The sequence below is a fragment of the Netta rufina genome (genome assembly GCF_964035555.1).
Source record: "Netta rufina genome assembly, chromosome: 5".
NCBI classification, from domain to species: Eukaryota; Metazoa; Chordata; class Aves; order Anseriformes; family Anatidae; genus Netta; species Netta rufina.
This window is the reverse complement of record NC_140128.1, coordinates 63738879-63763628: the sequence shown is the minus strand read 5'-3', so window position 1 is coordinate 63763628 and position 24750 is coordinate 63738879. Positions and strand designations below refer to the sequence as shown.

At 43.3% G+C, this 24750-nt stretch overlaps 1 protein-coding gene across 2 annotated transcripts in view; it reads right to left on the bottom strand.

Annotated features, from left to right (window-relative positions):
• Positions 1-345: 345 nt before the first annotated feature.
• The window catches only part of MDGA2 (MAM domain containing glycosylphosphatidylinositol anchor 2), a gene marked incomplete at both ends in the record, with an annotated part of 324685 nt that continues 300280 nt past the window's right edge, over positions 346-24750 (bottom strand). For both annotated transcript variants that reach the window (XM_084287611.1, XM_084287612.1), the window contains 6 exons: positions 346-434; positions 872-977; positions 6131-6261; positions 13026-13184; positions 14193-14348; positions 19562-19582. In XM_084287611.1, the coding sequence (XP_084143737.1) occupies positions 346-434; positions 872-977; positions 6131-6261; positions 13026-13184; positions 14193-14348; positions 19562-19582 (662 nt within the window). The remainder of the gene's footprint in view (positions 435-871; positions 978-6130; positions 6262-13025; positions 13185-14192; positions 14349-19561; positions 19583-24750) is intronic.

The following is a 24750-nucleotide window of genomic DNA, read 5'->3' as shown; positions in this document are numbered from 1 at the left end:
CAGCCATGACTTTGTGCTTTGACAAGGGTTTCTATAGCTCTTTTCCAAGAGTTCAACCAGATGATGCTGTATTCATTATTGACCACAAAAGCACCTGAAGGTCTCTTCCTTACTTAGGCCAGATCTCGTTCTCACGCGTGGTTCATAGTGAGTTACACTCCCGTGATGCCTTTTATGTCCCCAGTGCTTTTTAATTTTTTTTTTTTATTTATTATGTATTTATTTAACTTTTGAGTCAGTCAGTGGAGGAATCTTTGGTAGTTTGTTTTTAAATGTCCATTTTACAAAGACTCTTTCTTCATGCCAGTGCCTGGTGAATCTTTTGTAGCCTCTGCCAGGATAAGGTCACCTCTGATGACTTAAGACAGACATGAGGATGGTAACTGGGATAAGTCGTATATGCGCTAATGTCCCAACAGCACCTGATCGTAAATCTACAAAAAGGGGGAAAAAGGTAGAATTAAAGGTGTTATAGTTATAGAATTAAAGGTGTTATAGCGCAGATATGGGGGTGGAGGGATGAAAGAAGGTCCACAGGCAATCGCGACATGTCTATTTATTAATTTCATGTTGTTCCGACCCCCTAACCATTTTTCTAATATTGCTTTGTCTGTCTGTCCATCTGGAACCATCTGAAGCTGCCAGAATTGTAGCCCTTGGATGGCCACGCCACCCCAGGCACTTGGGGCCTTCCTGCACCAGGGGCTCCTTCCTCTGCTGTGCAGACAGAAGAAAAAACTTTTCACTCTAAGCCTCTCTGACTTAACCCAACAATATTTTGCTCTTCTGCAGGACATCCATTTTAGAGATACCTCAATTCTGCAGCACAAGAAGCAATTTGCTCTCCCCAGGGTGTAGAAGAGCCACTTACTGTTGGCCGGCTGGTCGGATTTCATACACTCTCCTTCCACAATTGATACGTCGTCGATAGCAATGTCACCTTCGATGCCTGGGCCCCGGATTCCTTCAAATATGAGCTGCAAAAAATTATAAAGAACAAGCAGCTGATAGCCTGACAAGCAGAAAACGTATAGCTGCATTTTGCACACTTTTAAACTGCAATGATGGGCTTGGAATAATGCAAACACTTTCTATGGGGCAGAAAACGACCACTGAGCTCACACATACTTGTGAGGTGAACACAAGAGGTGTGAGCTTAGCTCAAGGAAAATGCTTAGTTCTCTAAATTTAGTTTTGAGATAGGGCATTTGCAGATTTCAAGGAAAAAGCAGGAGTCTCCTGCTCTTGAATTGCCTTCTGCCTCCAGCCTCTGACAGTGAGCAAACACCATGGCTCACAATTCCCACCATGACACATTCGGTGTCTTCCCATGGTGTCTCTGTGCCAAAATGAGGGGAAGAGATGCTCTGGAGGTTCTCCTTCTCATTAGGGTCTCATTTCATGCACCAAGGACATCTCAGACAACTTCCAGGCCACCAACAATGGAAACACCAAGGGTAAGCTTTGACACGTATGTGCACTCAGCTCCTCAGCACTGCTGGTGGATGCAAAACCCAGCAAGGAAAAAAAAGAGTAATAAATGAAAAGATTTGAAGAGATTCTAGATGTTTACCTCAGAATCTCCTGCCACTTGAAGCAAACGGCAAAGGCACGGTGGATATTAACCTCCCACACCTCCTGCCATGGCAGGAACCAATGCCAGCGGCCACACCACCTCTCTCCTGCCCCTTTCAGTGGCTCATCTGTGTGCAGAAGCTTTGATCCCTTCTAGGAATAGTCTTACATTTACGTTTTTGTAGGACATTGTTTTATCTTAGCGAGGGTCAAGGTGGAGATTTCATTCCTCTTCAGGGCTTTGACTTTTGTCAAAAGGATGCTTGTGCTTTGAGGGGACTTTGAGTCCTATTCTGTCAAATGCTCCTACTCTCAACCCCCAACTGCACACCTGGGAAGGGAAACGCGGATGCCTTGTAGCAAGGAGAGCAGGATATTTGCTGCAAGGTTGGTTGCAGCTTGCTGTCGTACTAAAGAAACAAAGTTGTCTGCTTTCCTCTCCCAAACACAGTGTGATGCTGTCCTGCCAGGCTGCTGCTTAATTAGCTCTGCAGAGGAGTGGACCCATTCTGTGTAGCAAGGAATTTATTCACTAGCAAACTTCAAAGTCATTCTAAAGAGATGAAGGAATTATGTGCGGAGTACATTTCCCAAGCAGCACCATTTGCACAACTCTCTCTCCTTTCCTTCCTCCCCCCGCCCCCTCAGCCCTTTGAAATATGTTTGGTTAACTCAGATGAAAAGTTTTTAAACTTTAATCTGCAACAATATATGCATGAAATTCAATGAATTTTATAAGGGCTTGCTGTGGCACTAATGGAGAAATTAACTCTTGGGGGTAGAGCCAATTTGACAAAAAATATTAATACCATCTGGAGCAAAATGCTTAAATTACACTCGGTAATGAACTAACTGCATTAGGGAGGTGTCCAGGGCACTCGGATGGGCTCTCTCTGCGTCCATTGATTTCAGCAGGACACAGGTCCAAGCCCCTTCTTCTGGCAGCTTCTGACATTTCTTTGCTCATTAATACAGTTCAGGCAGAGCCGCTCGTTTGAAACGAATAACTTTCATTATAAATGATGAGTACACTCTGGGGGTGGAGGAAGATGCCCCTGTAAGTCACAGAGGGGCTCCGCTCTGCCTGGAGCCAGTCTGGCTGCAGGAGCATCGCCCAGCAGCACGAGGCGATGGAGCCTGATGCCACGAGACGTTGCATGGCACCAGCAGCAATCCTCCCTGCCCTTCAGCACGTCCCTCAGCCTTGGCCATGGACACATCCCATCCTGGGCACCTGGCAGATGCCTGGCCCCGCAGCGGAGAGCTGCCAAGAGGAAGCTGTGTATTTACAGCCTGCCTGTGGTGTCCCAAGCCAGGCGGCAAGGTCTGCATGGAGAGCACTAAATAAACGTGAAAGAGGTGCGTCTGGAGCAGGTGACTCCATCAGTGTTTCGCTGAAGTGCGATGCTGTAGGTTAATTACTGTAACGAGGTGTATATTAGTGCAACAGGGAACTGTAATTGGGAAAACAGTGAGCTTTTCCATAATTCATCCTGATGTCTGAAAACAATGTCTCAAGTAATTACCCATCGCACTATTTTTCCACTCTGCCTCTGACAGGGGGGAGTATTCAGCCCGAGAGCAGAGCGCCTTCTCCTCTCCCCCAGCGTGCAGCCTGCCCTCCTGCTTCTTGGCAGAATGCACATCACCCGCAGCTGAGCCTCAAGTCGAACCTTTCCTGACAATGAAAAACACTCTTTCCAGACAAAACGATTCTATGCAAATACAACGGTGAGCTTTTAATTAAAAGCTGCAGTTGGCAGTGTGGTTTATAGGCCTCGGAGATGCCTTGCTATTAGCCAGCTTGGCCACACGCTCCGAACAAATCACCGCAGATGAATATTGGCAGCGCGTGAGGCACCATCCCGTCCGCGGTTCGCAGCTATTTGCAGGAGGTGCCAGATGACCAGGATCTCCTATCAGTCTCCCACAAAACCTATTATCTGCATGTCTGTGACTTCACAAAGCTGTTGTTAAAAATACTGCAGTTAGCAGAAGAAGAGTGGGGCTTACAAATACACCAAAGGCCGCTCTGCTCTCCTAATGGGGGAAAAGGAAATTATCCCTGCAGTGCCTCCAGAACTACCCGTGAGTCTCTGGGGGGATTCAGCTTGTGCTTCTTCAGCATGATTTCTGATCGATTTTTCTTTCCTGGCAAATCTCCTAATAAGAAGTGGAGATGAGCCCTGTGAATGTCCCCATCCAGACAGCACGATGACAAGGGTGTAGCTTTGGGTTCACATCTCAGACGCCACTTCTCCCAACAGCCACAGGCTGGCTCTGGGCACTTTTCACTGCCTGTAAGGGGCTGAAAACCTCAGCGATACAGGTTGGAATTTGGCAGCAAAGGTGACACCACCACCATCACCTCCACCACTCCATTGCTAGCAAAATGGTCTCATGTGAGCAGCCAGGGTGGGACGAGAAGGGATGCTCAGTCCTGCAGAGCCTTGTTGAAGCAGCAGCACTTGGGGGCAGTGTGGTGGAGGCTCCACCACCAGGTCCTGAGCTGATGCCGGCACTGAGATAGCTTTTATGCAGAGCTTCTCCTGACTCAAAGCACTGTAGTCCTCTCAGCCCTGCACGACAGAAGCTTTGTTATCTGCCATGTGGACGGGGGAGGTATAAACAAGTCTGGGCAGCACTTCCCCATACAAATTAATCAATAAAAGTTTTAATTTCCATGTCAGTGTACTGTTTTACTGCAAAGATTCACTTCAATTCACTCTCTTTAAATTTAACTGGGAGGTTTATATTCTTTCCCATTTAGACTCCTAAATAGAAAATAAAGTTTGTGTGATGCAAGAGCAGTTAAAAAAGTAATTTAAGATTCCCACCACCCTGACATTTATTTGTTATATTTGTGCAGAGCTCCAAGGCTTTACATCTATTTTACGCTGAAGCCTTTAAAAACAATGTGAAAGGTGAAAAACAGCCAAGAAGAGGAGCTGCCATTTTTTTGTACCGGTAGAGGCACCAGAGAATACGGCTTCAAGAAATACAAGGGGAGGTGTGCCAGCAGCAGAAGCGACCCCAGTGACTTTATTTCTCTGAAAGCCAAGGCCCCTGCGAGGGCTGATGCTCACATCCCCAGGGCCAGCTGCAGGCTCTGGTCTCAGGCTGCCCCGTGCCAGGCAGAGACCTCAGCTCTCTCCTCCTCCAAACTGTGCCTGCTCTCCAGGCTGATGAGCTGCCCCCAGCATGCACCCTATCGCCCTCCTCCAATCTTCATTGCTGGTGCCAAACCCTTGGCACCCCTCTGCCCAGAGCTGACGCCCCCATCCTTCCCTTGATGCTGCCAAAGCCCCTCTCAAGTCTAACAAATCCCTCATAGACACACCTGCAATCACTTCATTTCAGCTCCTCCAACCCTCTCTTCTCTCCCCTCACTGCTGCAGTTATGATGTTCAGATATGAAATCATTTTTCTCTCCCTCACTGTTCATTCTGCTTGGACTTACCCTGCCTTTACCCCCTCAGAGCAGCTCCCTGCCATGCTCTTCAGCACTCATCCTCTCCTCTGTGCTCCTCTTGTCCAGTTCCATCACTGTTCAGCTCCAGCACCACATCATGCTACACTTTGCATATCCCTCTCCGATAATTTCCCTCTGATTTCCTCCCATGCAATGCTTCTGTCATCACCTGTGCCAAATCATTTCTTTCCTTGCCTCTTATCACGCAAATAAAAAAACAGGCTCAGGAGCAGCAGCTATCCCTACACTGACCCCCAACCCACAGGTTTCAGATAGCAGTTTTGAACCTCATGCAAGGTCTGCTTTTCCCCAAAGCCACCATCTCCCTGGGGGGACCTGGGTGCTCCAGGGAGGGGACAGAGCACCCCGGCAGCCCAGCATCGTGGTGCACAGCCCGTGTCCCAAACACTCATGGGCCTGCTGGCAGAAGGCAACTTCTGGGTCTGTTCCAGTTACACACAGCCTGTGAACGAGAGCTCCCTGTAACAGTCTGTCAGCATCTCACTGTCAAACCCAAACGGAGACGTGTGAAACCTGTCATAACGTGCCGTGAATGAAGCGAGCAACTCTGCCACAGCACGGCCCTGCACAGGCAGCACTGCTGCTTCGGCCCCTCTCAGCAGAGGCCTGGAGCCTTCCTTTTTTGTGGAGAACACGAGTATACCTCCTGACCTCTAACACACACATTACCATAGACCCTAAATATTTTTTTCACAGGAAGTAATTTCATATTCCAGTTGCCAATCTAAAATAAATAAATATATATATACAAGTATTATCAGCTAACAGAATTGTCTGAAAACCGAACGGCATTTCCTCTCCTAGGAAATAGCTGCTGCTCTGCCATTGAAGTGTGCATTATTAAGCTCTGTGGCACTCACCTATTTGCAGCAAGGAAGGCAATTATCTGTCCATAGAGCAGCTTTCAGAGCTGAAATGACACTGTGAAATCCTGTCTCAGAAGGCAAGGGTCACCGTACGCCTGCCCCATTTGTGATGTCCCCCTCCACGGCAAACCAAATACTCCAGTTTTGGTGTGAGGTGCTGGTGCACCACGAAAAAACACACAGGCCAGTTCCTTACCTGGAATGAAGTCGGGGGGTTTATATTAACGCGGGCTTGGTTCCAGTGCTGGCCCTTATTTCCACTTGAAGACCACAACGGGTTCTCTATTGCGGTCTGTCCTTTCAACCGCAGGTACACATTCAGGCTTCCTGGAAGAGAGGACAACAACTTTAGTGGTTAGGCAGGAACCCGAGCTGGTCAGGCTGCGGTGGAGCAAGACGCTGGGCTGGAGAAAGAGGGGTGCTGGGGGGCTCTGCCCTTCCACAGCATGCAGCCTGGGACAGACCTCTGCAGTGGATGGCAGTGGGTGTGGAAGGGCTCTGGTCTCATATTTGAAAACTTTTAAACTCGGGAAAACCGTGAATTGATCAAGTGAGCTCTCAGCAGAGGATGGCACAGAAACCAGCCAGGGCCCCTAGCAGGCAGAGCTGTGCCTCTTGCTCCCAGCAGCTTGGGAAGGACACGGGGCTTCCCAGGGTGAGTGGGCAAAATGAAGTTTTCTATGCTTCAGTGCATTTATAGCCTCCTTACCTGAAGAGAAATAAGCAATGCAATTTCCTTATTAAAAATAATAATATTAAAAAAAAAACACAACACAGAAGTTCTTGCTTGTAAAGACTGCCCAACTTCTTGTTTACTACAACTTCTTGTCCCTGTACATGGTTTAAATAATAGATTTGGCAGGATCAATGGCACTCTATCTTAGAAATAGATGTTAGAAATAGATGTTATGTCCTTTTTGCCATTATGAAGGACATTATGCCATTTTTGAAGGGCAAGACAACCCAAGACGATCCTCTCAGTTCAAGTACCTCAGGAAAACTGCCCCCCATCATGGAAAAAAACCACAAACCACAGCCCAGGGTCTTTCCCCACTGCTGACCACTAAGTTACTGGTTCCAGCACAGGCACTGTCTGCAACAAGGAACAGAAGCTGCCTGCATTCAGCACCCTTCTGCACAGTGCCCGTCTCCCTGGCTCCACTCTCGGCCTTGGACCATGAACATACACCAGACTGTCTTGGTGCACCAGCATCGATGTGACTGAGCGGTCACTCAGTCACTCATGGTTTGGAGATTTCATTCCCTCTTGCTCCCCTCTCTGCCTGCAGGTGCATGGGGCAGAGCTGTCTGTACGATGCAAACCACCACGTCTGCTCCCATTTAAGAATGTTCAGCCAAGTTCACGCAGGACCACATTTTTCAGGGTGTTAGGACTGGCAGCTGGGAAGCTGATACAAATTACATTTGCAATGAGACTTCTCAGATCTGAGGCAGCTGCACGGTGACTCAGCTCTTGCTAATAAAAAGTTCTTATTTCTAGCAATAGCAGAGCTCAGTGCCTTGAAGAACATAAGGCTAAACGGGTAATGGAGCAGCAAATATTCTCATCACGGCTATTTCACCAGGGTGCCCAGACTGAGGCCATACATCTTTTTTGAGGGAGGTGAGGAAGTGGTGCTGGCCGAGCGGCCCCGCATCGCCCTCCTGCAGCACTCAGTTTCCAAGTGCAAGGAAGGGTGAAGAAGCAGCACAAAGGAGACCCGGCTTGGAACAGGGATGGTCTGTCTCTGCCTGTATGCACGCTACCGGGTACATCAAAAAGGCCTCAACCTGATGGGGTCTGCGGGAAGGGAATGCTCAGGAGCATCTCCCGGTGCCGCCCTGCAGCCCACCCAGCAGTAACGTGGCAGCAGGCAGCTGCTCAGCCCTCAGCCCCTCTGAAACAGCAGCTCTGGGATGAGGTCTGCGCCTTTCAGCCAGCACAGCTCTCCCTTCCTCCCTATTTGCTTCTCCCCAAACATTTTCAGCAACTGTGCTGGGTCCAAGGTATGAGACAAGGCAGTCTTAGACAAGACTACCTGACGTTACAAAATAGCAGCATATTTAAAGTTGTTTTTCATAAAGACAAAAAACAACGCCGATATCAAACAAGGGATGAATAACTGGTAATTATTTCACCCATTTGTGCAGGCTGATACAGCGCATGCTGCAGGCCTGTGTGGAATAACTAAATAATTTAGGCAAGGAAAGCATGTAATTCCATCACTGCTGAGCTTACAGAGATTTAAGATTGTTCACAGCATACTCAGTCTCTCTGTGGCACATAATTTCTTGGAATTAATAGCAGGATGATAGCAGTCTTACTTAAAACATGAAATAACCGTTCCTGCTCCAGCCTCGTTCAGCTGCTGCTCAGCACCTGGGTTAGTTTGTAGGCGGGTGCCTGTCCCTCACGGGCAGATAAATGTCCACACCTGCCCAAAATGCAGCTAAAAGCTCAAACAGTGACACCTGCACCAAATGCCCTGCCTTGAAATGCATCATTTTCTGCCAGTAAGGCTTCAGAAATGTTCTATGCCTTTGTAAAAGTGATGCTGTGGAGGAGGATGGGTTGGCTGCATGGCTAGAAGTGAGGCGAGCCCAGCAGGATTTCACCTGCAGTGACACAACCATCCCAGACAAAGGTGTGAGAGAGGGACGTGTGAGTAGGGGAGCACCACAGTAGGCAGGAATAGCAGCTGTGAATCAAGGCCTGAAGTTTATTTTCTGACAGTGCCCTGCCAAGGGAGGGCAGGGTGCCCCGGAGACATCGCTGGCTGCAGCACAGTGGTGGTGGTGGTTTGAGCGCTCCCCGGCACGGTGCAGGCAGTGTTCCCAGGGGGCTCTGACAGCGCGTTTGGCTGCGCCTCTCATTTTGTGATGGCTCTCTAATGGTAAGAAAAGTGACTGTTCTCAGAGTGTCAATTAGAAACGCTTCATTTTGGGACATAGATGGAAAAATCAGAAATACAGATTGCTTAAAAAAAGATAGTGACAACTCTAATGGAGCTACAACCTCTTTCTGTCTCAACATAGAGACACAGCGAGAACAGTGACTTCATTTTCTTCTTCCCCAACAATGGCTTTTTTTTTCCCCTGCAAATCAAGTATTGGGATTCTCTCTTTTTTTTTTTTTTTTTTTTTTTTTTTTTTTTTTTTTTTTTTTTTTTATGCTTAAAGTAATCTATCTGCTCCTTTTGAAGCATGTGCAGGAAAGCACAGGCACTTTTCTTGGCTTTCAGCACCCTCAGAGCTAGCTGTGTGAGATCTGTCAGGAATTAAACTCTGACTTGTGAGCAAGAGACATCCATTTCAGGTAAAGAAACACTTTATCGTTCTGAATCTAACTGCCATGGCATGGGATGTAGGTCCCTGTTTATCTCGTCAGAGCTGTGCTATAGCATCAGTGCTAATCTCAGATCTGTGCTCTGCTCCTGCAAAGCCTCCCAAGTACCTCTCCTGATTGCTACAGAAATTTTCAGCCTCTTTTCCAGAGACACCGAAGACCTGAACAGCAGGCAGAGAAGCTGAGCTGGCTAAACTGGTAGGCTGTTTTGTTTTTTCAATGTCATGCAACAGCCATATTCTCAAATTGATGGCATTGGGGTCACTCCTTTAAGAACAGAGGATGAAGCATCTCTTCCCCTAAATCTGCAAAATCAGTCTGCACCAGCAATAGAGCATTGTTCCAGGCTGCTTCTCCATTTTATTTGGGATCCTTCAAATCCCTCCTGGAAATGCAGAAACATTCTGATGAGCACAGACACTGCTTTGGAAACAAAGCACTTTACTCCTGAGACACGGTAATAATAACCCTAGTACTGCTTTGAAACCTTACAGATACTGTTAACAAGGGATAATAAAGCAACCCAGTGGAAATGCTGACTTGCAGCACCAAAGTCTGTTGAACAATGCTTCAGCACTATGGATGAAAAAACAAAGGTTAATGGCCTCATATCTTCTCTGAACAGCTGGTCCATAGGTACAAGGGAGGAATAGGCTAGCATTTATTTAAGCCAAATTCCCCTGCAAGACATTCCAATTTTGAGTGAAAGTCAGGTCAAGAATCAGCAGCTCAAGGTTACTCAAAAGAGAGACACTTCAGCACAGAGATCATCTATGAGGTCTCAGCTGGCAGCTCCTATCCCACTCTTGTGAAGAAATGAAGGAGCTGGCAGCGCGTAGTGCAGCCCATAGCTGCCCCCACTGGCAGGGCTTGTTCCCACATGGGGATGTGAAGAACATTCTGCATGTTGGTTGCAGATGCCAGAACAGCAGTGAAGGTCAAGGCTTCCAACAGTTCGTGGTAAGGCAGTCAGTCTGGCTTAGTAATCACATTTAGAATGATCCACAGGGGATTAATCCCTAATAAAACAGCACTCCTCTGAAAAAAAATAATTATCAATTAAATTTTTCACATAGAATCTCAGGATCTTGAGGTTGGAGGCACCTCTGGAGACTGTCCCTGCTTGACAGTCTCCTCCAAGCCCCTGCTTGATCAGTTATAGCAGGATGCCCAGGAATGTGTCCCATCCAATTTTGGATATCACCAAGGACTCAGTAACCTCACTGGGCAATCTGTGCCTGGTTTGACCACTTTCATAGTAAATATATATAAATACATGTTAGTTAATATATATATATATACACCTATCTATTATGAGTGGTCAGCTTGGTGCCTACCAAGATCCCAGGTCCTTTGGACATTCGGAATTAATCAGGGCTCCCAGATAGGAAAATGTATGTAACAGACACATAATGTGATATCAGTTGGAAGCAACCACTGGAGATCATTCATTTATTTGACCTCATTGCAGCACTAACTTTGTCAGGTTCTTTTGGACATGTTCATTTGGAATACATTTTAGCCTCTTTTGACAACATGATGCAGAATAGGAAGAGAATTTAGAGTAGAAATACATGGAGTTATACAGGATGTTTAAAATACTTGGGGTCACAAAATATTTGTGGGCATAGATTATTTCCACAGTCAGAAGGTGAGCACAAGAAGGCTGAAGGTGAGTTCAGAAGAGTAAGCTGTTTGCATGAATTTTCAGCTTTAAAGTAGCTGTTCAAAATATGATCAGAATCAACCATAGGCCAAACTTTCACCAGAATAAAAAGAAACCTTAGCTACAAAACTTTGAAGAGCATAGATATTAAAAGAGAAGCTAAACAATGTGCTGTTATGGAAAATGTATCTTCTAAATGAAGGTTATCAAACATACATCATCTGAAACACTGATTGAGTTTGATTCGCCTGGGCAAATCATTGTGCTATAATAACCCTTTCCCTAACCCAAAGTAATTTCTAAGACCACAAACCTTCAAAAACTCATTCAAGCAGTTACCTTATCAATGTGACAATTCCTAAAATAACCATGTGCTTAAATCACTGAAGTCTAAGAATATCATCACTCATGAGGTTTTTCTTTTCTCTTTAGTTTTTTACTATCCTCATAAAAATTTAGGTGATAGAGTTCATATCTGGAGAATCGAATGATATATATTTGCTGATTTCATAAATTATTTCTTGTATGCACTTTGCATTTTCATGTGCTTCAAACCATTTGGTCATTATGACGAACTACAATGTAGAATTTAGTGAGCGTGTATGTGCCTGCATTTAAACACGTGGCTGATGCAATTTATTTACTATTTTTCTGCCATGTACAAAGCTGTTCAAAAGTAGATCACTTTGAACATTAGCTAAAATGATGGTGTCTATATTTTTTAATGTTAAAGAATAGAAGTGATATTGAGCAATTTTGTTTTTTGACAAGTAGGTGTCCACAGCACCGTGAACAAGTCCTTTGTAAGTGATCACTAATCATCATTGCCACCATCTTCACCTGTGGGTCAGCTCCTTCGTCAGATGATATTATAAATATCAATTCAAGTAATTACACAGAAAAGGGCAATTTCAGCAAAAAAGCTAAGGTCATACACTTACAGAAAAGGTAGCCAAGGAAAAAGAACAAAATTGCAGCAGAGGTCACAGTTTTGAGGACAGGTGTCAGCCTCAATGGCTGTTTTTCTTACACTATTTCTGAACTTAGAGGTATTCCAGAAAAACTCTTTGACCCCTGATGTTCATAATTTTGCTCTTCACTGTCCTGCACCAGAAGCAGATCATTTTATATATTTTTTTCACTTAGCATGACATGGCTCCATCAGTTCCTTCAAACACCCATGCAAGTTTCTATTGCAACGCAGAGTGAGAAGAACTACGCCGGGGGCTGCGTGCAAGCGCTCAGCAGTGCAGAGACACCCAACAAAACTATGTGAATGTGTTTGCTCTATTTATAACCTGAACCCTGCCTGCAGGCAGGCGAAGGTTTCCCCAGGCGACCACCAGAATGCACTATGAGAATGTGCTTGCCCTTGAAAATATATATAAAAATACATCAAGTCGGGTCAGACTGGCAAAGGAAAGCCTCTCGACACACTGGTAAGCACCGAGAACTCCACAGGGATTTAAAGGATTTAGAAAAATTGGCTCTGGCTTATAGTTTAATATTTTCCCACACCTTTTATTTTTACACTATGTGAAGTAATTAAATGTCTGTGTTAAAAGGGCTAGGACTAAAAATAGACCTAAAGATACACATTGCAAAGATAGACTCCCCCAGCTTTTGAACGAATTGCTCAGGACTTCCCTGGTGGAGCCACATGCTGCCACATGGCACAGGCTGTGCTGCTACAGCTGCCCACACAGAAGGGTTGCTGCTAACTGCTTCACCCCAAATCTAGCAAGGAGTGGGTCAAAACACCGTGACCAGGCAAAACACTCAAAACCAGGCAAAGCATTTGCAAGAATCACCTTCTTTTTTTTCACACTTTAAATTTCCCCTGCTCAACCCTCCACACCTACAAGATGTGCTCTTGTCAACCATAAGCGGGGCTCCTGCTAGCATGCTGATTAGTGGGAAAATATTTTGTGGCCATAAGGATGTTATCAGGAGCCTCTCTTGCCAGCCCTTGTTACAGCTAGTTTTGGCAGTCCTCCTGTGTTTTTCTTTAACATAGCTGGACTTTTCTGCTGCTATTTCTCCTGGAGTGATAAGACAAGGTCATTGGCTTTCTCCTACCTATGTGCTGTCCATACATGTGGTAGTAGAAGCTGAAACAGTAGGCTGTGTTCGTAGCTCCGTAAGGATTCTTTGGAGCAACGCTGAAAACGGGACTGACAAGTCTGGCCTTTTCTCCTTCCAGCCTGGGGCGTGATGTTTCGATGTACATGTAGAAACCTGGGGGAATGAAAATTGTTAAGTTGCAGTCTTAAAAATCTAACACATACACATGCAGGAAGACACCGGGACTATCAGGTATCTTGATTAATTTTTCATATTCATCTGACATCACCGTGGTCTCCAGGCCATGATTGTTCTGCATTATGCCCACGTGTTTCCCACAGCTGCTTCAAAGTTGTTTTCTACCAAGAGTAAAATCAGGGCTAGCAGGTCAGTTCTCATAAACAACTTAAAATCGATACAAGATTGTATATGCACAAGAAAAGAAAAAAATCTTTATGATGGGGTTCAGACTTCAGGCTCAAGGTTGCAGTTTGTTCCTATAAACAGCGAGAAGGGAGGACACTTAAAATAAGGTAAAAAAATCTTTCAATGAACATTTGGAAGTGTCCATGTCAATTCTAGTTCAAAAGCTCACAAGGAGACACATTAATTTATTCTGATCTGGTCTGTGCCAACAACAGAGAGAGTTTTTCCTTAATCCAACCAAGCAAATACAAAGCAGTATGATTTTTCCCCATTGGTAATAGAGGGGCAGGGGGCATACAATGAAATAGCATGAGTTATTGCAGCGCTTGATGAATTCAGCACAGTATGTCTGACTTTTGAAATGAAAATATATACTGCAGTCAAGATGGCACACTTCTGTTAACAGGGGGAGCAGATTGAAAATTACATGTTTAGCAACACCCAAACTAAAAATGGGGCAAAAAGCTCATTGTGAGTGTCCAAGTTAGAATTGAAATGACATAAACCAGAAGAATATTTCAAGATGTGCTAGAATATTTCCCCACCAGACTGCAACATGAAAGCCATCACTTTGAAAATGGGACAATAGAAACAATGCAAGATGCTTAATGGCATTGTTAGTGAATTCCACTTAGGGACCAGTCACATGCCTCAGCACTGGCAGTTTCTTTTAGAAGTCCTTGAAGTATGAGCATTCTTGATATGATTAGGAAAATGGCCATAGCTTTTGGGACCAGGCACAGCTCTGGAGCTTACCTTCCTTGGAGCCAGTCCGATCTGCGTTTGGCCCAGTGTTGGGGGTATATTTTGTGTCTCTAGTGGCAGTGCTTTGCTTTGTCCAGTCAAAATTGTCTGTATCGTCTTGAGTGAAAAGGCAAATGTTACCGTCCTCAAAGCCACAGTGGAACTCTCCTGCCAACACAGCAAACAAGCAGAAATGTAATGGTGAAAATTATTAAAGGTGTGTTTGTAAAATCACTTGTCAATCAGAATGGACGTGTTGTAGGATGATGCTCATTAGCAGTACCAGAAATAGATGTACATCTGTTTTACATCATTCTCTAGTGCTGAGTGTATGTTTTCTTTCAAGTGACCCCAATACAAAATAAAAAATAAAAAATCAGTCATCAATTTGTCTGTGTTACTTGAAATTATATTCAAGTCTTATTGTATAGATTCTTCTCACATATTCAGGTGTAATAGCTCGTAGAGACATTGTCTCTTCTTCTGCTAGGATTTCTAAAAAGCTTGGAAGGACAAACTTCATAAAATATGAAGTATGGGGAAAAAGTAAGAAGTGGGTTATTTTGGCTAGGGATGTTAAGGAAAAGTGGAAAACAACCTTTCAAAAGGAAAAATGTGGCCTCCAAGTGACCTCTGTTACATTTTTGTCAGTTTTCAGAAGGGATGGAAAGCAAAGAATGGCTAAAATGAGAGGAAAGGGGATTTAGAGTAGAAAGATTTTAGAAAATCTTTCTAAAAAAAAGCAAAGTGAATGAATTGCTCAGGATGAGCATTGAGTCCTCAGCACTGAATTATAATTATCAATTAGAGAAATGTCTGGGAGGAAGGCTTGGGTCTATCTGAACCTGTACGAGCAGGATAGGTGATTGTATCATTTCCTGAGGACATCTCCTAGCCTGTTCACTAAGATCTCTGTTGTCTTGAGGACAAGTTCTAAAAGCCTCCAAAGAAAAAGTAACATCAACAAAAACCTGCCAAGAACCCCAGACAGGGTTACTGGGACCCTCTGTGTTGTGAAACAGGTCTGTAAGACTCACCATTCCCGTGATCCTACCTGCCAGGTTACAATGGGATAGGAAAGTCCCATCATCAGACATTTAGGAACCAAACACATCAAACTTCAAGGTTCAGTTTTCATCTCAGAACAGAATAAGGCCCCATGTAGAAAAATGTGCAAAAGCTTAATTTTATGCACATGAACAGTTCCTGCTGAGTTTACTCTTCCAGCAAAGGCAATTGATTTATCTGAGAAAACAAGCAAATCTCTCTTCTCTAGGGAGAATGCAGCTGTCTGCATACTGTGTCAGCTACAGCCTTCTTTATAGGGGTGCAATTTATATTCATTGTTATGAGGAACTCTAACACCAGGCGTCATGGGATTATTCATCTGTGTTAAATTGAGAAGGTGTATAAATGTTTGCAGGTTTGGGGTTTCAGTAAACCATAAATCCACTTAAGCCACTGAAGCTTCACTGCAAATCAGTGAAGACAGAGGGACCTGGGCTTAGCTTGGATACTGCTAAGCAAGGATGCTGCTCTGAAGCTTGTTTAAAGTCATATAACACTGCAGACTGAAAAAGCAGGCTTGGAAATTCAACCCAAACCACCAGGTGCAGTAGGAGAGCTTTCCAACTCTTCCTCATTCTGACTCTGCTGATGCAGAGCAACACAAACTTCCCACTCCATGGCAGTCAGCATAAGGCATTGCTCCATAAAAACAGGCTATCACGGAAATGCAGTGCACAGAAACTTTCTGTGCCCATTAGCACCTCAAGCAGATTGACTTGATTTCTCAATAAATCCATCATCTTTATTAGATCCTTCAGGAGAAATAATTTCCTAAGGCACAATTCCTTAACTGGCAAAAGCGACTGAAAACCATCAACACAATGAGGAGCTCATTTCAGGACCTTGTCCCACGGTCTGATTCTGGAAGTAGTGCCTTCCAAATCCTAAATTCTGAATGATGAAGTGGCAATAGACAAAATCATTCAATACAGGAGCACCACCATAAGCATTGCAGAGAAGAAATACAGAGAGGTTCTTCCTGAGAGATGAGCACATCACAGAGTAAGGCCACAATGAACACCTGTGCATCCAAATTGCATCCCAAATCCTTCAAGAGGGAAGCATTTGAGTGGATGGAGATCAACACCTCTGTCTTTGTCCCTAAGACCAGGAAGAGAGTGCAAAGACCCTGATGAAGCTCTTGAAAGACGCAAGGACACAAGTGAAGCACTCTGAGCAAAATGCCAGCTGTGCCTCTCATCTCCAACAATGCCTTTTACATGCTGCAAGCTCTGAACTGCTGGGTTTACGCTATCTTCTGTACACTGGGCTACCAACTCCACTTACCTACACCCTTCCTACATCACGAAAGGTGATGTTTCTGCACAGCGAGATAGAATTAAAGGGCAAAAAAGTAACTGAAGGAGAAAAACACTGACTACCATATGCAGTCCTGCAGCAAAATGGATAAAGAAAAGCATTTCCCGCTACTCAGCAGTTTCTACCACTGCCCCTCCAGTACCTTAAAAGCTGCATTTCCATGTCACACCATGCCCTCAGAGCTTCATTAAGAAATTCCACATCAGCAGAACAAAAGACTTTTCTTTGAGTGAAAAAAATAAAAAATAAATTAAAAAAATAAATCAGGCCAGATGAAGGAAGGCAAGTAAAAGTTTGCCATTTATCTGTTATGAAAACACTGCTTTCCCACGGGACTCTGCCATTTGCAATACATTGGAAAAGGTTAGTGCTAAATATTCTTGTCAGTGAACACTTCATAAAAAATAAGAGATGAATAAAAATGGGAAATAGTTCCCAGGATTAGCTCGGTACTTTCCCTATGCAAGAAATTGGGGCATTTAAATAGACCTGGATGGTCCTGACCTGTTCACTAAAGAGGCACACCAAGAGCAAGAGGAACAGCTGGCTCTTCTGCAGGGACCCATGGGTGCTCCAGCTCATGACACTACTCAGACCACTGTGGGTTGCTGAAAGCACCAATGATAGCACCAATTACCGTTAAAGAAAGTGGTGAATTTTTGTCAAAGCACATGCCAGTGCAGGTTATTGCCAATTAGGACAAAATCTGAAACTCTTCTCAAGGTGAAAGGCCCTTTATTGTGGCATGAACTCGTGTTCCATAAAATTCAAGTTGAATATGACTCTTTAACATCTAATCTCTTCTATTATTCAAGTGTAACATCCAGTTGCACTAATTCATATGAAATTCTTAAACATTTACATTAAATGTTTTCTACTATACGTTACAAAAAAAAAAAAAAAAAAGCAGTTCTAAGGCTACATCTCAACATCATTCAATGCTACTTGCTTTTGTATTGCAGAAATCTCATAGAAAGGACTGCCCTATGCAATGTGATTATTCCAGACTTTAAGCAGCAAGGTGTGACTTCAGTTTCCAATACAGATATCTTGTCCCAGCTGAATACAGCACTTACTCTTCATTCATGGTGGTGTAAATAGAAATAGAATTCAGCCCAATAGGTTTGGAAAAGAAACAATCTGATTGACGTTATATAATATATATATAAATCCTCATTCATTCTGTATTTTCAGTGAAATAAAATGAGATTGTAAAAAGCCTGGATAAAGATGAGATTGGATTTGTAAGGGGAGACAGAGCCTCTCTTCTCCAGCTTACTGGTTTGAACCCATTTGCAGATTTCTTCCCCGTCAAAGGATTTCACTCAAGATGTCTTTGGGGAAAAAAAGCAAGCCTTCATGATTTTTCCATCTCTTTGGTCATCTGAAAGAAATGACACTGGGTGCACAACAGCTCCTGGTGGGCAAACTTTCCCATTACTGGCAGTGCACAGAGAGGCAGACTCAACAAGCAGACGAAGGAAATGGTGGTCAGGCTGTCAGAAGTCTCCCTCCTCTGAGCTAACTCAGTTCCTATCTCAAGGGCGTTTGGATGCCACCTGCACTGTGCCATGTGCCTACTAGAGCTGCGGCTTGTAAGTGTGCAACAGAGACATTTTGAAAACGAGACAATTTCAGATCTTAAAATCATGGAAGATTATAGTGCGAAGCACTTGGGACTGCAATGCTTTTCTTTCTTAACATCGCAGAGTATATATTTAATATATTAATTAGCACGGGCCTCATCTCCTGCTCATTTAAGAGAATGGGATTGGTTCCTTCAGCTCCTGTGAGCTTTGAATTGAGCCCTGATTAATTATTAATGCATTGCACAAGATCTTCAGCAAATAAGTTTAAAATTTACAGTAAGGCTTAGCTATCTCTGTGAGAGAGAGACAGAGAGGATGCTCGCACGGCCCAGTGCTGCCTTCCTGCCTGTCTGTGGCTGCACGATACCGCACTAACTGCTAGCCCACTCCTTTACAAGGGAATTTTCTGCGTACGTGATTAAAAGCAAGAATAATGGCAGAGTACGTTCCCACAGACAGAATATGCACTCACTACGTGCATACCGTGGAAATAAATCATGAAGTGGACAGACGGGGAGACTTAGAAATAAGTTGGTTTCACACACTGCAGCTCCAGCCCAGTCTCCTGTCTGCGATATTGGCAGGGATTTGGTGCCTGTGGATTAAACGTGTGGGATCCAGCTGTACCACGAGTCACTTCTCCCCTGCAATATCCCCGTGCTCCCGAGCAGCAGCACATTAGCAGGGATGTAGTTAGAGCCTGCACTTGCAATCATGCCTGTGGTGCTGCCTCCTGCGAATTTCTCTCAGCACTTTCACACCCTCGTCACACCTTTGGTCTCCACATTTCTCTGTGCAAATGAGGTCCATGATTCATGTATGCACTGCATGAAAAAAACACAACAGTCTTCTTTTTGTTTTAAAGCTGTGGATGAGCTCCTGACTACATCCAAATAATTCATTCAGAATGACGGAGCAGGGAAGGTTGGAAGGGACTTCGGGAGGTCATCGGGTCCAGCCCCACTGCTCAAGCGGAGATACCTTAAGAAGTGCAAATGCAGTTCTCAGGCAAGGATAAATGGACTCGGAAAATTTCAGAAACTTACTTTCTTTTGACGTTTTAACATGCCCGGCGAGGATCAGACACAGATCCTACTCAGTACTCGAACAGTCAGGCATTTAGCTACTTCTGTGACCACACTGTAGCTTCACCCACACATACTGAGCTGCCGTGCCCCAGAAATGGAGTTTATTTTTAGAATATTATTTTTTTCCTTTAGATGGACCGTTTGGGGTAAGGAGAAAGAAAGATGATCTAGATGATCAGGGTGGACAACGCAATCCATGGGACACAACCCAAAGTGCAGTCATTGGCATTTACTTCTTAACTGCAAGGGACAACAAGTGCAATGACAGTTCTCCATATGGAAAACAAAAATCTAAAAAAGATAAAGAAATACTTACGTAGGTGTGGATTTACTGGAGCTGGAAGACAGAGAAAAAACAAAATTAGTACAAAGGGGAAATTGTCGTTCATCAACACACATATTATCCTAAATTTCCCACAGATCATTCTTCTCCCCCAGATTATGGGTCCCACACTGAGACAGCCAGCAAAACCAATTCCTTCCTTTTGGAGCACATTTTGTAGCTCAGTGACGAGCTGAAGGCAGTGGCTGCAGTGAGAAAAGCCTCCCTCATCCATGGTGTGTATGCTCCATCACTAGCACCCGCAGCTTGGGGTGCTGTAATTAAGCATCTAAAATAGATTATTAGCACAGGTACTGTAAGGAAGAGGACGACTGCATAGCAAAACTCCAGGGTGATGCCTTTGTATACGAACCCAGCAAAACCTGCAGAAAGAACAAATTCAGCAGAAGTGAAGGTTCTGCATCAGGCCTTACTCAACATCTGGTTTTATCAGATGAATATGAATATGTAACACAATGAACTATTCTTCTATTAAATAAAAGTACTATTCCTCAGTTTAAGATGTCTTCAGAACCAGACAGCACTTGCATTCTTCTCAGAAATGACAATTTTCTTTTTAAACAGCAGGAAACGAGCATAGTAAGTTTATGAGAATATGTTTGATCTCATTAGACCAAGAGACACAACCAAGTGAAAGATACGCAAGCCCTCTGCCTCATAAATCCTTTTATACCAGGGAATATATTTTAAGGAAATTTTAGAAGAGAAGGGAACTTGAAGGCCTTTGGTGTCCTCACGGGCTGCCAATCTGTGGCCACCCCTCACCTCAGGAGGCATCAAAACCAATTTTCCAACACTGCAAAGAAGCCTTGAGATAATATTGCTGAAAAATATTTTGTCTGTTCTTTTATGGGTCTGTGCAATGCCTCGTGTGACTTGGCAGGACTACTGGGTACTGGGAATCTTTGGGACAGCTGATAAAACTTGCACTTTTGTCTGATAGACCCTCAGCAAAATCAGAACCCTCTGAATTCAAAATTCCTTAATATTTTAGTTCACCTAACAGACAAGGGATGAAACAAGATGAAAGTCAAACCTCAGCTGTGCCTACAGATATTTTAAATATGGGATTGGCTAGCAAAGGTTGGGTCCAGAATAATCTGTACAATGCTAAACTGGAAATCAGCTCTGAAGGAAAAATGAAAATCTCCAGTCCTGTGCTACCCCTTTGCAGAAAGGTAAATTTGAGGACAAGTGACTTAGGAAACAAGAGCCCTTCTTCTGCAAGTTCTCATGCATAGGAGAAACAGCAGGATGCTAAGCCCACAGGTGGAATGTTATTGACAGAAAAAATTAAATTCAATTTTATCTCCAAATCCTGTGTACATCTGGTAATGCCAGATTTCTGTGTAAAGGTTGCTCCATGTCTTGCTGCCATTCCCAGGCTGCATTCAGAGTCACGAACTCTTGGTTTCTGACCCCAGCCGTGGATTCTACTTAGCTCTAGATTCAATCTGAAGTTTTTAAAACAGCTCTAAATTAGCAACTCTGCCATCTTATCTTGCTTCACTAAAACAAATGAACAGTGATTTGTCCCAGTGCAATTTTCTTAAGAAACTTAGTCATTACATTATATTAGATAACCTCATAGCTTTTACGAACAAATTACCTTTCATTCTCCAAGAAACATTCATTTTGTGAGCTTCTTGAGTGATTGAACTTGGAATTAGCTGAAATTGCTGGAAACTACATTTACTGATGCTTGCTTTGTAACTAAACGTACGGGCTTTTATGGAAACTATCATCAGCGTGTAACCTTGAGTCACACTATTCTGATTGTTCACAGCAGAGCAAAAAGGGCTTCTTGCCAAGCTCGCTGCAGTTCAAACTGATTGACAAAAGCAGAAAAACAAATTAAAGCAGTTAGGCTGAACTTGCTTACCTAACATCATAAACTGGAAAACAAAAGAAAACAAAACAACAACAACAAAAAAAAACCAGAAAGCCCACTCCTCTCCGTACTACAGCGAGCTGCTCTGAGGCAAGGTGGAATGGCTCTAGGTCTCTGCCACCAGGTAAGGCTGTTGGGTGCACATCATGCAGACAGCAGCTTAAATTAGCCATAAATTAATGGATGACTGATGGATTAAATTCCCAACATTGAGTTTGAATTGTCGAGGAAGTCTTTGCACCTCAGAGGGCTATCACTGCTCTGCTCCGCTGGTCCTCACTCGTGCTGGGGGAAGGTTTTACTGATGGAGAAGGTATTATTCAGGAGGATAACAAAGTGTAATAAAGTATTTGAGCTTGGGCAGAGCCAAAATGGGTTATCCCTTAATCTCCCTCACTATTCCCCAGCATTCAGGGAATAAAACCCACTGGAATTTCAGCTCGTTGGATGATTTTACTTTTCAATGATGTGTATACGTGCAGGTGGTGACAGAAAAATGTGGCTGGAACGGTTTCTCTTCAATGCCTGCCCTTCCATTGGGTGTAACTGCATTTATATAGGATAGTTACATTTTCCAGAGATCCTTCCCAACACAGACTCTTGTTCATGTAATTTGTTCAGAGACATTATGCCCCTCCTTTAAAAAAAAACAGCTGCCCACTATACTAACTATGAAAAGCATAAAGCTAGAGGTAAGAAGAAGCATGCTCGATACTCAGCTGCTGTTATCTACCAGTGGACACTGTCTACTTATGGTAATTACAACCAGAACTAAAAGCTTTAATCAAGATCAGGGATCTGTACCTGTAATCACTTGGTCGGCATAGTGGAAAACAATCTTCAGTGTAAACATTGACACTAGGTGGACAAGTCTTTCTTCCTCCCATTATGGCAACTAACCTAGCATAGTACCTATAAAACAGCCCCATATTTATATCTGTATATACTATAAATCCTTCAATTTATGTATTTGTGTTTTTTTTTTTTTTCCCCAGGACACCGGGTTCCAGAAATATAAGAATAGCAACAACAATAATAGCTGTAAATATAATAGCAAGAATGATATACCCTTTCCATACAGAATCTGGGAAGTTTCCACATGCATATGAAAATAGGCTGGAAGACAAAGCGGTTGGCAACCACCACCTATCTGCCATTTTCTTGAGGGGCTGATTCCACATACCAATAGTAGCAATGCTGGATTTTTGGCTTTTTTCATAGAAATGAGATTAATGGGCTTGTTTACTACTGGTTAACTTTAAAAATATTAAACCACAAGTGCATATCTGAAACAGCGAGTGCTGAGGTTTGATTGGAGTAGCTGGAGGACTTTATTGCCTGTTTGCATTGAACAGGCTGACACAGATTTATGTAAAGTGATGGAGATTATATTTAAACTGTTACTACAAGACTTATCTGTTCTGTACAGCCTTCAAAACACTCATTAGTGCTACTTAAACTGCCCTGTTTGTATTTACTTGGCAGACTGTGTTCACTAGCAGAGTAACATATGCATCTACTAAAGAATTTGTCAAGTGATGTTTGGCTGTAATTATCAATGTCGCTCCAACTGTGATGATTGTTCTTTTCTCCCATCCTTCCTGTGTGCGGAGGAGAGAATAATTCATGGCAGGCAAGGAACTTCCCTATGAAACGCTTCCACCATGTATAAGTTTTTGATTAATGGGCTTGGACACCAGGGAGTTTTTCTTTTGTATTTACAGCTCTAGCTTGAGATGGCAAGGTACACTGCAAAGAGCTCATTACTGACGTTTTTCCTACTTTCATAGTACTTTGATAGTCTCCTTATTTCAGACATTCAGATGGCTACCAGCGGTCTAGCACACTGGAAGCTCTTATTTTTATATATTAGCATTTTCCTTGTCAATCTCCAGTTGCAGGTTTTAATTTAAAATATGGTGTGCTCTGCATGACTTACACAGGAATTAAAAACGACTTCACAGGTAGGACTAATGTGATTTTTGCTATCAGAAAGTTAGACACCTCAACTAAGAATGTCTCTAAAGTCACTGGAGAGATATGGGCATGTCTAAAGGATGGATGAAATCTGGAGAAATCTCCTCTCCGGTAAGGCAGCAACACAACCAAGACACTAGAAATTTCAAGGTGATTCTTACACACTTTAAAACTAGTCTGAGAAATCATTTCTGGGCAGCACCTACCCATGATTGTCATACTACAAACCACAAACTTAAGCTGTCGAAATAACTCTTAGGCAGTTCATGGCCTATCCATTCTGTGCGTTCAGAAAACCGAAGCTCAAGTGTAGAAGGGAATGTATTCACTGAAGGCAAAAGACACTGATACCATTTTTAGAAACTCTAATTATCATGTGTCTGATCTGCTTTTCACACTTGTTGCATTTCTTTAAAATGGGGTGAAGTCCTATTAGCTTACTTAAAGTTTGAAAAATTAAGGAGAAGCATGTTTGCAAAGGGGATCCTTACCAGCAATACAATACAAGCCTACATTTTAAAAATAAGCAAAAAGCTTATATACGCTAAAGGTAGTCAGACACTGGCACAGGTTACCCAGAGATATTGTGGAGTGTCTGTCCCTGGAGATATTTAAGACACAACTGGATGTGGTCCTGGGCTGTCCTGGGTTACCTGCTCTGAGGAGGGGGTTGGAGATGTTGATATCCACTGATGCCTCCAATCTCAGCAAGTCAGTGACACTGTGAGATGAGAAACTTACATGTTCAAAAAAAAAAGGGATTTCTAAAGCAGCGAGGTGAGAAACATGGTCTGATATACCTGAAGTCCAGTGTGCTTCTGGAGTATTAATCAAAACTGCACACACATACAAGCTTAAAACTGCATTAAAAATAGGATATGAAGATTCAACTGTTTTTCTCCCTGCTTAAGGTCTCAATTTAAAAAAAAAAAAAAAGAAACCGTAATGGGAGAAACTGTAAAAAATTATCTTCTCCTTTTAACGAACATTCACATGTCTTTTATTTTCTGGGTAATGTTTATAATTATTTCTTACATCAATGCTGGCCTGCTGCTGTGCATGCTGCTAGCCCATTAACTGCTTTTCTAAGATTCCAGCATTTCAGATTATAACTATTGGATTTGTACTATAATAATGTATGTGATATCATTATTTTATAGCTGGAACTATAACATCCTTAAAATTAGCTTGGCAATAGCTTGCCGACACTATAATCATTGGATGAATGCTGCGTTAAAATGCATATTTGAAGCACACAAAGCCTTGGCAATTCTGGAACCCCTCTTCAAAGGGA